The following is a 16,187-nucleotide window of genomic DNA, read 5'->3' on the forward strand; positions in this document are numbered from 1 at the left end:
CCTCCTCCTCAGGTGCTAGAATGGCTCCAGTTGCAACAGAGCAACTCCCCAGATGGGCAGAGTATTGCCCCCTGGTGGGCATGCTGGGTAGATCCGGGTCCAGCATATGTGGGAGTCTGTCTCTGCCTCCCTGCTTCTCACTTCAGAAAAATAAAAAAAAAAATCATTTTTTAAATTATGACAATGTATACACAATAATTTCTCAACATTATCAGGTCCTAAATTGCTCCTGTGGTCACTATACTGTATATTTTGAATACTAAATTGTAGGGAATCACCTATCTAACCTTGGACCCTCTATGACTTGGATTGGGGCACTTTAGTTTAAAGCCCTGAATGAATGTCTCTTGGATACAAACACCAAGAAACTGAGTGAGTGACCTTTGTGCAGACACAAAGGAATGCATGTGGACAGGCTTTAGAAAATTAGCCTAGAAGTTCTAGATTTATGGATTATGAGTCATCTAGTACAGCTGTGTCCTGAGTTGCTCTCAAGAGGTCGGTCACCCAATGATTTAGTACCATTTGGGTAAGGGAACAAGATACAGATATTTGTAAATTACATACACAAAAGATTGGTAAAATGTAGTGCCTCTTGGGGATTAGCCAAATTTTATATACGTTACATATACAGTTCACAGGGCATCAAGTCCCACAGGGAAACGGGAGGGGGTGAGTGTAGGGGGAGGGTGGTCAGGGGGATGAAGTGGAAACAGAAAGACTGCCTGGGGCATGGGGGTAATGATGCCTGGTTCGAGGGTGTGATACTGAATGAAACATGTCAAACCACAATAAATTAATTTTAAAAAATAAATTTAAGGTCTGACCTGTGGTGGTGCAGGGGATAAAGCATTGACCTGGAATGCTGAGGTCGCCGGTACAAAACCCTGGGCTTGCTTGGTCAAGGCACATACGGGAAGCAACTACTACAAGTTGGTGCTTCCCATTTGTCTCTCCTCTGTCTAAAAATTAATAAATAAAATTTTAAGAAAATAAATAAAAATAACTTAAAAATAAAAAACAAAGAAAATGTGCAATGTGAGCATAAATTTAGAAATTTAAAAATACTTCTATATCTATCTAACCTAGAAGTGAGATGAAGAGTATTTGTGGGATGATCTAATGAGAACAAAAACAAATGTGAGAGAAAAATAAAAGTGGTACCTTCTATAAAAAAAAAGAAATGAGGCTCCGGCCGGTTGGCTCAGTGGTAGAGCATCCGCCCAGTGTGTGGAAGTCCCTGGTTCAATTCCTGGTCAGGGCACACAGGAGAAGCACCCATCTGCTTCTCCACCTTCCCCTTGTCCTTCCTCTCTCTCTCTCTCGCTAGAGCGAGAAATGAGTGGCTTGGACAAGCCAGAGATACTTTTTTGTTTTATGATATGAATTTTTTTAATTCTGTACCCTGTGCATAGGGGTCTTCAAACTTTTTATAAAAACCGCCCACTTTTGCAGTGCAGGTCAACCTGGTCCCTACCGCGCAACCAAACAGTGCTGCGATTGGCCCACCATGAAAGCTGGACCGCCCACTAGTGGGCGGTAGGGACTAGGTTGACCAGCACTGCAAAAGTGGGCGGTTTTTATAAAAAGTTTGACCCCTCCAAGAATATAAAGTTCTTGGGGAACCTGTGCAGAGTTCAAGATGGATGCCTGGCAGATGATATTTCAGATCCGTCCGATGAGGTCAGCTAGTGCCAAAATCTGAAGGGCCCGGTAAACCCAGAAATCAGTATGAATTTGTGTGTGTGAAGAAAGCCATTAGAGGACTTTTAAGGAAAGGGATAAAATTATTGATTAATGACTAAGAGACACTTCTGGTTGTATGTATAAGGGGGCACAGTTTGGGGACCTACTTCTGTAGTCTTGGTGAGGAGGCTGTTGGCTGGCACTGTTAGTGTGCTAATAATGCTTGATGGAAATATGGAGACAGATTTTGAGAGGTCATCCCAGACAGGACTTGTTGCCAGATTGAGTGTGGATTGTACGGGGAAAGAGCACAGCATGGCTGACTACAGGGTCAGAGTGCCTTTCCCTGTGATGGAGAATTCTAGGGCATTGGTGGATTGTGGAAGAGGTACCGAGTTCATTGGTGCCCATTTTTCTGACGTTGCTTAGGCCGTTCTGTGGAGACTGGGGAACTGGGGTGCATCGGGAACGCAAGTGAGGGCTGTGGAACAGAGAAAATTACTCAGGGCCAAGGAGCGAGGCCCAGCGGGGAGTCCTGCGGCGGTACAACACTTTAGCTTTTCATCAGTATACAATGGGCAGCCACGGCAGGGCTTTAAGTGTGACCACAGCTACCAAACGTCTGCTGTTTGGAAAACAGGGTATAGAATTGTCAAATTTAGCAAATGAAAACACAAAACATCGTGTTGCATTTGAATGTCACATCAACAACAAATAATTTTTGTGTAACATTTGGGATCTACTTATGCTAAAAATGTAGTTGCTTATCTGAGAGTCAAATTTTAACTGGTTTTCTGTTTCGTTTTTTTTATTCTTAGAAAGGTAGAGTAAGAGAGACATAAACTTCCGGGGGCGACCCTCGAACCAACTGAGCTACCCGGCTAGGACCGCGTGTTCCGCTACCGAGCAGGCAGCGCGGCCCCGGGAAGGGGGAGGCACCCCTGCAGCAGCTCCAGGAAAACCGCGGGGCCCGAGAGGCGGCGGGGAGGCCGGGGAGGGGCCCCAGAAAAGACAAGCGTGGCCCTTTTCGGTGCACTTTTGCGAAGCGCGGCTCTGGAAAGAGCTGGTTTCTTCAAAGTGTAGGCCTGGGCCTTGGGGAGGAAGTTGGACCTGCACCAGCGGAACCGGCCGCCCCCGGCTCAGTCCCCAGCGAAGAGCGCGCAGGACACCGCGCTAACCCCGCCCCCTGCCGGCGGGGGCGGAGCCTGAGCGGGGTTGTCGGGGTGGCGGGGGAGCAGCCTCCGCTCCGGGGTTGACTAGTGGCCGGAGAACATGGAGTCGGGCAAGATGGCGCCTCCCAAGAATGCTCCGAGAGATGCCCAGGTAAGTGCGAAGGCCGAGAGGCGGGGCACAAGGCCGTTGCAGCCGGGGAGCGGGGAGGCGGGCCGCGGCACGGGGCCTGCGCGTGGTCCGAGGGGCTGGCTCCCGTCCCGCCGGGATGCCCGGAAGGGCTGCGGGGGGTCCGGCCCCAGGGCGCTGTCCGCCCTCCCCGCGCCCCGCTAGGGCGCGCAGGCCGCCAGCTCGCCTTTGTTTCCGGGGCCCGGCCGCCCCGTCCTTCCGCCGAGTCTGCGCGCCCGGGCTTCTGATGCTTCTTCCCCCACGCCACATCCGAAAATGACAGCCAGCTGTGGGCACCCCTCCTCCCTCACCCACGCCCCACACTCCCCACCGCCCCAAAATAAGTTTTCACGGCGAGGGTGCGACGGCACATGGTGTGTTCTCGACACTCGCACTTGGGAAGAGGACAGTGAGTGCAAGTTCGCATCATGAAAACAAATGTTACCTGGGGTCTGGTCCCGAGTTCCAACACCTGGATTATGCAACTGGCCTTTTTTATGTGAATCCACAGGTGATGGCACAGATCCTGAAGGATATGGGAATTACAGAGTATGAACCAAGGGTTATAAACCAAATGTTGGAATTTGCTTTCCGTAAGTTAACAAAACACCAAGGAATGTGCCTATCTTGTGAATTTCAAAGGGTTGTTTTATTGTAAAAACATTTTTAACTAAATTATTTAACAGTTAATATCAGAATTTGGCCTAAAGCAGTAAAAATGAGCTCAAAATAGGGGGAAATAGTACTTATACTGTGATATATTTTCTTAAATTGCTCATATAAATAGGACAATTAGGTATTTAAAATGCCTAAAAATTTCTAGAAGTTAATGGAATCGTCCATTAAGAAAAGTGGCCATAACTACAAATCTATTTTCATACGTTTAAGAAAATAATGGTTTGTTCTTAAAGGATACGTGACTACAATTCTGGATGATGCAAAAATTTATTCAAGCCATGCTAAGAAACCTAATGTTGATGCAGATGATGTCAGACTCGCAATCCAGTGTCGTGCTGACCAATCTTTTACTTCTCCTCCCCCGAGAGATGTGAGCAAACTTTTATTGAAACTTCATTTTACTTATAATTTTTTCATTGTAGTTCTAATAAGGAGTTTTTTTCTTTCTTTAGTTTTTACTGGATATCGCAAGGCAGAAAAACCAAACCCCTTTACCTCTGATTAAGCCCTATGCAGGACCCAGACTGCCACCAGACAGATACTGCTTAACAGCTCCAAACTATAGACTGAAGTCCTTAATTAAAAAGGTAAAAATTTTGGGTCACTTTATCTTTTAAAAATATAAGATGTGAAGGGGAATTTGTAAAAAGCAAGTGTCTGTAGATAGTACAGTAGATTAAAAGCTAAAATAATTTACTAGGATTCTTTTAAAATTTACTGCTTTAAAAATACCATGTCTGCAGTTAGATGCTATGTTAAAATATAACATATAAGATCTAAGATTTTTAGCACTAAAAGGACCTGCATTGTTCAACTAACCCCACACTTACTTTTCACATTAGGAAAGTGAGCCTAAATTTATCTATGGAGTTAGTAGCAACACTAGGACTGGTTCTCAGGTCTCCTAACTCCAAGTCTTTCCATTATACCATTATACTAAAAACATAGTTTTTTAGTAATGTTCAATAACAGAGTAAATGATACACCATCAGGAATTGGACCTCCTTTCTGATATATGGCCTACAGATCTCCCACCACTGAAATATTTCTCCTCTCATTGGGCTGTGATTGATGTCTGAAATTCCACTATAGGAGAGTTTATTTTGGGGGTTAAGATGTTGACTAGTTATGATATCCCCAAATAAGACTCTACCTTAAACCAAAATACATAGTGAAACAAAAGTAGGATTATAATTTTTCATATGGAAAATGATACAGTAATTCATAAATTATAATACAAGACTAAACTAGTTCATGTACTCACAACTGTGAAGGTACCTTTGCCCCACCCTATATGTAGAATTTATATATATATATATATATATATATATATATATATATATATACACACACACACACACACACATACATATACTCATATCCGTTTATGAAAACCCTGGTTTTAATGTTAGACTAAGAACACAAAGAGATCAAAAACAGGACGTTCTTGCCATGGACATCCATTAATAATTCACATCAACAATCCTAATTTCATTCCTGGTAAATTTAGTAGGTACCAATCTGAACAACATTAAAGCTAATGCGTTCATTAAATCCTCTAGGGACCTAACCAAGGAAGACTAATTCCACGGTTAAGTGTTGGTGCAGTTAGTAGCAGACCTACCACCCCTACTATAGGTAAGTGAGAAAGGGAAATTCTTTTTCTGGCTGGTAAAGTGCCTCGGCACCTGGTTTTGAACTATAATCAAAGTCAAAAGGCGAGTCAGAAATCCCCATGTGTGCTGACATCGTTACATTTACTTGTCCTCTAGTAAATCTGTAAACATATATTTGATCAGATTTCAAAATCAAAGCCACAAGGAATAGATCATCCTAAATGAGTATAAATTTGGGCATTACTCAACCTTGTTGTACAACTATAATACCAAAGACACAAGTTTAAGCTGTCTTCTTTCTGCCTTCTATACAAAGAATTTGCCAAATACACTCATGGAATTAGCCAACTTATTATCAGAAATTCCTAAATAAAATGGCAACAGAATGCAGTAAAAAAAAAGTGTACAAAAAGCTTAAGGATATCAAAGAAAAAAATTAAGTTTTTAATACTAACCTTTTCAAAAGTTGTATTGGTTGTGCTATATAGAGCCTGTGGAGATAAATCGGCAAATATATTGCTGCAAGAGATGTCAGAGAGCTTACTGCCTCTTTTTCTTCTAAGATGCTTATGGTTTCACAGCTTACATTTAAGTATTTTATCCATTTTGAGTTTATTTTTGTGAATGGTGTAAGTTGGAGGTCTAGTTTCATTTTTTGCAGGTAGATGTCCAATTTTCCCAACACCATTTCTTAAAGAGGCTATCTTGACTCCATTGTATGCTCTTACCTCCTTTGTCAAATATCTGTTGTCCATAAAGTTCTGGGTTTCTTTCTGTGTTCTCTGTTCTGTTCCATTGATCTATACGCCTGTTCTTATGCCAGTACCAGGCTGTTTTGAGTACAATGGCCTTAAGTATAACTTGGTATCAGGAAGTGTGATACCTCCAACTTTATTCTTCCTTTTCAAGATTGCTGAGGCTATTTGTGTTCTCTTTTGGTTCCATATAAATTTTTGGAATATGTGTTCTATATCTTTAAAGTAAGTCATTGGTATTTTAATCAGGATTGCATTAAATTTATAAATTGCTTTGGGTAATATAGACATTTTAATGATGTTTATTCCTCCTAACTATGAGCATGGTATATATGCTTCCACTTGTTTGTATCTTCCTTGATTTCTTTGATCAATGTTTTATAATTTTCCAAGTACAAGTCTTTAATCTCCTTGGTTAAATTTACTCCTAGGTACTTTATTTTCTGGTTGCAATAGTGAAAGGGATTGTTTCCTTAATTTCTTTCAGACAGTTCATTGTTGGTTTATAAAGATGCCTCTGATTTCTGAGTACTAATTTTATATCCTGCCACCTTGCTAAATTCATTTATTAGGTCTAGTAGTTTTTAGACTGTGACTTTAGGGTTTTCTATATACAATATATCATTTGCAAATAATGAGTTTTACTTCTTCTTTTCCAATTTGCATGCCTTTTATTTCTTTTTCTTGTCTTCTTGCTGTGGCTAGGACATCCAGCACTGTGTTGAATAAGAGTGGTAAAAGGAGGCACCCCTGCCTTGTTCCTGATCTTAAGGGGATTGCTTTTAATTTTTGCCCATTGAGTATGATGTTGGCTGTGGGTTTGTCATAGATGGCCTTTATCATGTTGAGGTATGTTCCCTGTATTCCCACTTTGCTGAGAGTTTTGATCATGAATGGGTGCTGGATTTTAGCAAATGAGTTTTCTGCGTTTATTGAAATTATCATATGGTTTTTCTCCTTCCTTTTGTTTATGTGATAAATCACATTGATTGATTTGCAAATATTATACCGGCCTTGCCTCCCAAGAATAAATCCCACTTGGTCATGGTGCATGATTATTTTCATATATTGCTGGATCTGATTAGCTAATATTTTGTTGAGGAGTTTAGCATCTATATTCATCAGGGATATTGGCCTGTAACTTTTTTTGTGTTGTGTTTGCCTGGTTTTGGACTCAGAATTATGCTCGCCTCATAATAGGAACTTGGAGGTCTTCCTTCCTCTTGAATTTTTTGAAATAGCTTGAGAAGGATAGGCATTAGTTCTTCTTTGAATATTTGGTAGAATTCACTTGTGAAGCCATCAGGCCCAGGACTTTTCTTTGTTGAGTTTATTGATAATTTTTTCAATCTCATTTGTTGTAATCAGTCTGTTTAGGTTTTTTGATTCTTCCAAATTGATTTTTGGAAGATTGTGTGTTTCAAGGAATTTGTCCATTTCATCTAGGTTGTCTAGTTTTTTGACATACAATTCATCATAATATTTTCTTACAATATTTTGTATTTCTGTTGTGTCAGTTGTTATTTCTCCACTCTCATTTATAATTTTATTTATTTGAGTGCTCTCTTTTTTTCTTGGTGAGTCTAGTTAAAGGTTCATCGATCTTGATTACCTTTTCAAAGAACCAGCTCCTGGTTTCATTGATCCTCTGTATTGTTTCTTTAGCCTCTATGTAATTTACTTCCACTCTGATCTTTATTATTTCATTCCTTCTACTACGTCTAGGCTTTACTTGCTTTTCTTTTTCTAGTTTTTTTAGATGCAGGGTTGTTTATTTGAGCTGTTTCTAGCTTCGTAAAATATGCCTGTAGTGCTATGAACTTCCCTCTCAGGACTACTTTTGCTGTGTCCCTTATATTTTGAGTTTTATGCTCATTATTATTCATTTATAATTTTTTTATTTCTTCTTTGATCTCATTGTTAATCCATTAGTTATTTAACAGCCTGCTATTTAGTTTCCATGTGTTTGAGAATTTTTGACTTTTTCTGTTTTAGTTGATTTCTAGTTTCATGCCATTATGGTCAGAGAAAGTGCTTGATATGATTTATCTTCGTAAATTTGTTGAGACCACTATTTTGCCCTAACGTGGTCTATCCTAGAGAATGTACCATGAGCATTTGAAAAGAATGTATATTCTGCTGCTTTAGGGTGAAAGGTTCCAAAGATATATATTAAACCCAGTTGATCTAGTGTGTCCTTTAAGTCTGCTGTTTCTTTGTTAATTTTCTTTCTTGAGGATCTATCTAGTGATGTTAATTGGGTATTGAAATCCCGTACTATCATAGTATTGCTGTTGATCTCGCCCTTTATGTCCATCAAAGCCTGCTTTATATATTTAGGTGCTCCTATATTAGGTGCGTAGATAGTTATAATGGTTATATCTTCCTGTTGGATTGCTCCCTTTATCGTTATGTAGTGTCCTTCTTTACCTCTTACTATAGCCTTTGTTTTAAAGTCCATTTTGGCCTGACCAGGCGGTGGCGCAGTGGATAAAGCATCGGACTGGGATGCAAAGGACCCGGGTTCGAGACTCTGAGGTTGCCAGCTTGAGTGCAGGCTCATCTTGTTTGAGGAAAAGCCCACCAGCTTGAACCCAAGGTCGCTGGCTCCAGCAAAGGTTTACTCGGTCTGCTGAAGGCCCGCGGTCAAGGCACATATGAGAAAGCAATCAATGAACAACTAAGGTGTTGCAATGCACAGTGAATAATTTATGCTTCTCATCTGTCCGTTCCCTATCTGTCTGTCCCTGTCTATCCCCTCTCTGTGACTCACTCTCTGTCTCTGTATAAAATAAATAAATAAAAATTAAAAAAAAATTAAAGTCCATTTTGTCTGATGTAAATATTGCTACCCCAGCTTTTTTTTCGTTTCCATTTGCATGAAATATTTTATTCCATCCTTTTACTTTCAGTATAGGTCGTATTTTCTTATCCACGCAGCTACCCTATGTCTTTTTTTTTTTTTTTTACAGAGGCAGAGATAGGGACAGACAGACAGGAACGGAGAGAGATGAGAAGCATCAATCATCAGTTTCTAGTTGCGTGTTGTGAATTCTTAGTTGTTCATTGATTGTTTTCTCACATGTGCCTTGATCGTGGGCCTTCAGCAGACTGAGTAACCCCTTGCTGGAGCCAGCGACCTTGGGTCTAAGCTGGTGAGCTCTTTGCTCAAGCCAGATGAGCCCGCGCTCAAGCTGGTGACCTCGGGGTCTCGAACCTGGGTCCTTCTGCATCCCAGTCCGATGCTCTAGCCACTGCGCCACCACTTGGTCAGGCACCCTATGTCTTTTGATTGTATCATTTAATCCATTTACATTTAAGATTATTATTGATATGTAGTTGTTTATTGCCATTTTATTCTTTAAAGCTGTATTCCTCTTTTACTATATTCTTTTCCCTCTTTGATCTGTTTACAACAGGCCCCTTAGCCTTTCTTGCAGCATTGTTTTGGTTGTAGTGAATTTCTGGAGATTTTTTTTGTCTGGGAAGCTTTTTTTTTCTTTTTCAATTTTAAATGATAGCCTTGCTGGATAATGTGTCTTGGTTGTAGGTTCTTGTTCTACATTACTTTGAATATTTCTTGCCATTTCCTTCTGGCCTCAAGTGTTTCTGTTGAGAAGTCAGATGTCATCCTTATGGGGGCTCCTTTGTAGGTGATAGCCTTTTGTTTCTAGCAGCTTTTAATATTTTCTCTTTATCACTTAGCTTTGGTATTTTAATTATGATGTGTCTTGGTGTAGATTTCTTTGGGTTTCTCTTTAATGGAGTACTCTGTGCTTCTTGAACTTGTAAGAGTTTTTCCTGCATTAATTTAAGGGAAGGTTTCAGCTATGATATGCTTTAACAAAATCTCTATCCCTTGTTCTTTCTCTTCTTCTTTAGGAACCCCTATGATGCGGATGTTATTTCTCTTCATGTTGTCACAGAGTTCTCTAAATTTCCTCAAACTTTTTGAGTCTTTTCTTTTTTCTGCTCTGCTTCCATGCCTTCATTCAACTTGTCCTCCAACTCGCTGATTTGATCCTCAGCTTCATCCATCCTGTTTTTAATTCCTTCCATTGTGGTCTTCATTTCTGATACTGTATTTGTCATCTCCGACAGTTTCTTTTTTAATATTTCAATGTCCTTTTTTATACTTGCTATTTCTCTATTTAGGTGTTTATAATGAGCATCCATTGTTGTTTTAAGATCCCTAAGCATCCTTACAATCATTATTTTAAACTCTGCATTCGTAAGTTTGGTTATTTCCATATCACTCAATTCATTTCCTGGAGGTTTCTCTTGTTGATTCCTTTGGATTGCACTTCTCTGTCTCCTCATTATGTCTGTGTGTTTCGGTGTATTGTTTGTAGAGCTGGTTGAGTCTAGGCGTTGTCTGCCTCCATTTTTCAGTTTTGTTCTTTCTAGGTCTTCTTGGGTTGGCATCAGCTGTTGTTTTTAATCCACTTTCGGATTTGGCTTTTCTAGTAGAGCTGCTTTGAAGTCTTGATTTGTTTTCTTCTTAGTTTTCCTAACACGTGGTAGTCTTGTTTACTGATCTCAGCAGGGTCTTATTTGAAACTGTATCCAGGAATGCTTGGGGTAATCTGAGACTCTGATGGCCTGATCTGCCAGTTAGTCTCTCTGGGGGCAGGGTGCTTTCCCTGCTTCAGTAGGGGGAGATGTATCTCAGATCTCCATGGAGACCTGAGTTACTGCCCCTCCTCCCTACTTCTTGTTTTCAGCTGTTTCTTGTTGTGCTGGTTGGAGCTGGAGAGATATCTTGAGATGGGTGACCCAGAACCACTTTAGTCTTGTGTTATGTGGAAGGATCAACCCCTCCCCCGGCTATGGCCACCTCCAGCACTGGATGAGTCAGCTTCTCAGGTCTTCCCATGCATTCCTCTGCCCATCACCGTCTGTCTCTGTCTCCCTCCTTTCCTTTTGGAAGATAAGCCATCCCTTTCAACACACCTCATTCCCAGGTCCCCAGGCAAGTAGCTGTGAGCAATATTTTCTACTCTTTTCCTTGGAATGAGAGCCATTCTGGGCTCTCAACCTCACCCCCCCCCCCTCCGTTCCTGTAACCTGGAGACCCACTTCTCCTCAGCGCTCCTATCAGGCTCGGTGTGGCTTCATCTTTGCTCCTTGGTTTTTGAGAGCTCTTCTTGTAGTCCAGAGTTGGTTTTTCACACTGATTGTTCCTAAATAATTTGTGATCTGGTTTGGCAGTGTGAGCTGGGAGTCTATACATCTGCCTACTCCGCAGCCATCTTGGAATCTCCCTAAAGGTACAAGTTTTTAACTAAAATTTTTTCAATGTGTTTCATAACACATAAGACTTGAGCATCTATAAAAAAATTTTTTTAAAAAGCCTGACCAGTCGGTGGCGCAGTGGATAGAGCATCAGACTGGGATGCAGAGGACCCAGGTTCGAGACCCCGAGGTCGCCAGCTTGAGCGCGGGCTCATCTGGTTTGAGCAAAGCTCACCAGCTTGGACCCAAGGTCACTGGCTCGAGCAAGGGGTTACTTGGTCTGCTGAAGGCCCACGGTCAAGGCACATATGAGAAAGCAATCAATGAACAACTAAAGTACCACAACGAGAAACTGATGATTGATGCCTCTCATCTCCGTTCCTGTCTGTCTGTCCCTATCTATCCCTCTCTCTCTCTCTCTGTTAAAAAAAAAAGACTTGAGCATCTACTCTGTTGAATTTTAAAGCCTGACCTCCATACTTACTTAAATGTTAACAATTTCTCATAGTAATGGCCAAAAAAACACCTACCAACTGAATTTTCTTGACAAAATAAAATATGTCTTGACAAAATAATATGTCTTCATTAAGCTTCACAAATTCTTTGGACCACTTTCTAATACACGAGAAAACTTGCCTAAGGCCTGGGTTTGTGAGTCAAAGCAGTAGAACCCAGATTCCTGGGTACTTTTGGTCTTTCTTCCCTCAGATAGGCCTTCTTCTCCTTTGTCCCTGGAAATGATGATAGTTATAGTTTTTTTTTTAAATGATTGTTGTAGTCCTTTTTTGTTGTTTTTTAGTAACTCTGTCCCTGGGAAGATTGCTGGTTCCAGGGGAAAGGGATGTATAAAAAGCCTGCATCCCTGAAAAACTAGGAACATACGTTTCCAAAAATGCATTTTTTGAGATCTGTGACATCAATATGCATGCTGAGTCTTTGTGTCTTGCAAAATTCATTCTTTAAGCCAGTATTTGTTGAGTGCCTGCTAGGAGCTATGTGCTCATAAGGATAAAAAAGGTTACCTGAGACTTGTAATTTAGTGAACAATGTAATAAGACACTAATAATAAGGCTCCTATAATCTTTTTAGGAGATTTAAGAGGCAGGCAACAACTTCTGAACAAATAAAAAATTTTATAAAATGGGGTAGTATTTGAAATTTACCTTGGATTTAAAGGGTAGAGTTTAAATGACGGGGGTTGTACTACACTATCTTCAAGATCCCCTTCTACTTAAAAAAAATCTGGATATAGAAAAAGAATATTTTTGTGTCCACCTGAGTACACCAAATGGTATTATTTGAAAGGCTTTTGTTAGATGCATGTTGATTTCACTTCATGGGCATAGTAGATATCAAATTCTCAGCAAGTGACAGAGATGATGAAAGGTGCCACATAGGGTAATAGAAATCCTATGAAATATGTACTGTTGTTTCCCCATTTAACAGATGAGAAAACAGAGGTACATATTAAGTGACTTGCCCAAGGACACTCAGCTAGTAAATGATAAAAGCCTGGATTCAGACACAAACAGGAAGGCTCCAGAGCTGATATTCTTTACCACTCCCACTATCCGGAAGTTTTAGCATCTAGACTACTGAGCTTGTAAACACCTTTGAATTTACTTCACTCTTGTTTCTAATGATTTTTTCCTCACATTAGTTTCCTGTGCTTTGAAGGTAGTTTCTGGTAAGCTAAGGTGGGCAGAGTATGAACCTATAGGATAAGTCATCTAACTAACATGGTCTGTTGATTACAACTGTAGCAACCCCACAAACAGCGTCTGTCCCAACTAAAGTTGCACCTCCAGTGTCAGTGACAAGCCAAAGGTTTACAGTGCAGATTCCACCTTCTCAGTCCACTCCCGTCAAGCCAGGTAACGTCATGGGTGGGGGTGGTGATGTAAGTGGTTCTTTAAAAACATTTTTTCCTGGCCTGACCTGTGGTGGTGCAGTGGATAAAGCGTCGACCTGGAAATGCTGAGGTCGCCAGTTCGAAACCCTGGGCTTGCCTGGTCAAGGCACATATGGGAGTTGATGCTTCCTGCTCCTCCCCCCTTCTCTCTCTCTCTCTCCTTTCTAAAAAAAACAACAACATTTTTTTCTGGATTTTAAGTTTTCTGAATGATTTGTGACCATAGGACAGTCTGTGTTCCTCTAAGAAGAGTTAAATTGTTTCAGTATCCTAACATGAAGGTGGCAGTAGCCCTGCAAATCTCCAGAGGGGTTCTATGAGCCCACTAAAAATGTATGAAATTTTAAATATATGTAATGTTTGGAGGGGAGAGAGAGTATCCAGTGAGATCATCAGATTCTCAAAACACAGTTAACTAAAATCAACTAGGGCTCACAAATCTAAGGCATCTTCAGGGAAAAGCACTTGGAATTAAAGCTCAAGAAAATAATACAACTTGGTGTACACCAAATTAAAATTACACCTTTACTCACTTCGTGGAAGGAGACATACTAAAGTTGGAGTAATATAAGTAGCATTCTGTTATGGCCTAGTTTATTAATGCATAGTTTAGATTTGCATCTGAAACTTAACCACACACAGTAAATTACTTATATAAATAATGGCCTATAAGGGAAGCACGTTTCCTTACCTTGAGCATAAATGTCTTTGGTGTGTGCCATTATGAACTTAGTGTCCTGCTTCCCATGGCTAAGTATGTACTAAGTAAAATTTTAGGCAGTTAAAATAACTAATAGCACTGCTTTAAACCTTATACTAGATACTAATTCAACTTTTAATGCAGTATAATTACCTGAGTTTCTTCTATGATGTAGTTGGACTTCATGCTACTGAAATTATTAGAATTACACTCAGCTCTGTTGAATACTTTTTACCATGTTTCTGATCCTGGAAAATTCATAGCTTGTGTGTGTTTTCTCTGTTTACAGTTCCTGCAACAACTACAGTGCAAAATGTTTTGCTTAATCCTTCAATGATTGGGTCCAAAAATATTCTTATAACTGCCAACACGGTGTCATCACAGAACACGACCAGTGAATCAAACCCATTGAAGAGAAAACATGATGATGACGATGACAATAACACCATGTAAAGAACATAGTCAGGATGCATTTCAGATGCATAGTTGGTTTTGAGCCCAATATACTGTACTAGAACATTCTAGATCTTCTCAAGTTTATCTTAGAAAACTTAAGGTAGCTGTAATATTTTTCATATTCATGTAAGGCTGACAGTTTGTTTGTTTTTCCATTAGACTTCAATTAGGAAAAGTTAGGCTTTGTTTCTTAATGGTTTCACTAATGTTGAGTCCTGATGGCAATTCGAGTTTCAGAAGCAGTTTCCTGCCCCATATCAGCAACAGCAGCACTGAAGTTTCTATTTCTGCAGCCTGATCAGGGGACTCATCTTGAACAGCGTTAAGTTCTAATCTACATTCAATTTTTACTTTCTTTCGTCAAGTTCAATAGCCACTTTCATTGTCACCAACTTCTTTAACCAAATCTCTCAATTTAGGCAACATTTTTAGAGAAGATGGATGTAGAGGGATTCTGAATCCATTTGTGAATGTGTTGAAGTGGTTTCATGGTGTTCCCTAACCTCCTACCACCTCAACCCCGCTTCTACTTCGTTTCTGGCACCATCTCCTCCCCACAGGCTAAAGCTTCTCCCCATTGCTCCTAAATGTGAAAGGCCAAAGCTGGAATTTAAACAGTATCATTCCTGATAATACAGCTTAGTGTCACTTTCCTATTTTTAAAACCTACTGTATACGCCTGCTGTTGTACAGCTCACTGAACCCCAATGTCTCTCTTTGTCCTCTCCCCACACCAGAGCAGTGCGGTTTGATCCCTGACACGGCTTTTGGACAGGGAGTTTTGGGTCATTCACATTTTTTGTCTTAGGACATTACCACCACGTTTCACATCTCTAAATTTAACACAGATGATGCTATAGCTTAAAATCTGCCTTGATAAGTATATTTACACTGGACCTAGGCAAAACCACTACAGAGCAAGTGTTTTTCTTCCTTTTTCTACCACATGCATATGTGCTTTGATCGCTATTGCATGACCCGTCCTCCTACTGGTCTAAGACCACTTTTCTAGCTTGTTGCTGAAGATGTCACACTTAAGATGGTATCACACCTGAAAAGTTTATAGTGATCTTCCTTCCTCTAGAAGGCCAACAACAAAAACAAATTAGTGTGACATGAACTGCATTTCGATGCACTCAGCATAGGTTTCCAGTAATGTTACTAAACACCTTCACCTTTCTCCATTTGCATACATCTAAACACCTTATTGCGAAAGATTGCACAACTTTCTCAAGAATATAAGCAGGCTTGTGCACTTTTTGTTTTAGGTTTGATACGTATAGTCAACATAGGAGTACTTTTGCAGAATTTTCTAAAATAAATTATATTTGGGGATCCTCAAAATTTAAAACAACAAGTAAATTTCATCTTAGGATGCTGCTTGATGCATCAGAGAGAAGTAATCCAGTAACGGAAGAAATGTATCATCATGCTTTTAGTGTTTTTGGATGTTTGGAAAAGGTGGTAGCAAACTTACACAAACAGATCTGATCAACATTGTAGGAGAGAAATGTTCACTGTATATACCATACGATATCATTACTTGAATATTCTCAGGGAGGCAGCATGTCAAAAGGCCTAGGTTCTAGTCCTGACCCCATCATTTACCAACTGTGTGACCTTACTTCACCTCTGAGCTTTGTTCTCCTCACTAGGAATAGGAAGATAACACCGACCCTGCCTACCTCACAGGGATGTTGTGAGGGGTTAATTGATATATGTGAAAGTTCTTTCAAAATTGTAAAATGCTATATAACTAAAGAATTGTTAATGTATTTGTTCAAAGATTATTAATTTAAAAAAATAACCAT

The 16,187-nt window shown here is 40.2% G+C and overlaps 1 protein-coding gene across 3 annotated transcripts; it reads left to right on the top strand.

Annotated features, from left to right (window-relative positions):
- The first annotated feature begins 1,601 nt into the window (after positions 1–1,601).
- Positions 1,602–16,187, top strand: TAF9B (TATA-box binding protein associated factor 9b). Of its 3 annotated transcripts, none has more exons than XM_066249573.1 (8): positions 1,602–1,683; positions 2,505–3,009; positions 3,536–3,617; positions 3,936–4,072; positions 4,155–4,289; positions 5,265–5,340; positions 13,072–13,182; positions 14,210–16,187. In XM_066249573.1, exons 2-8 carry the CDS (start codon positions 2,959–2,961, stop codon positions 14,371–14,373), a joined length of 756 nt encoding a protein of 251 aa, XP_066105670.1. In that variant the 5' UTR covers positions 1,602–1,683; positions 2,505–2,958; the 3' UTR covers positions 14,374–16,187. The 3 variants fall into 3 exon arrangements, with proteins under 3 accessions (XP_066105670.1, XP_066105671.1, XP_066105672.1); XM_066249574.1 differs by having other exon boundaries at positions 4,209–4,289; XM_066249575.1 differs by lacking the exon at positions 13,072–13,182.

This window comes from Saccopteryx bilineata, chromosome X, assembly GCF_036850765.1.
Source record: "Saccopteryx bilineata isolate mSacBil1 chromosome X, mSacBil1_pri_phased_curated, whole genome shotgun sequence".
NCBI lineage: Eukaryota > Metazoa > Chordata > Mammalia > Chiroptera > Emballonuridae > Saccopteryx > Saccopteryx bilineata.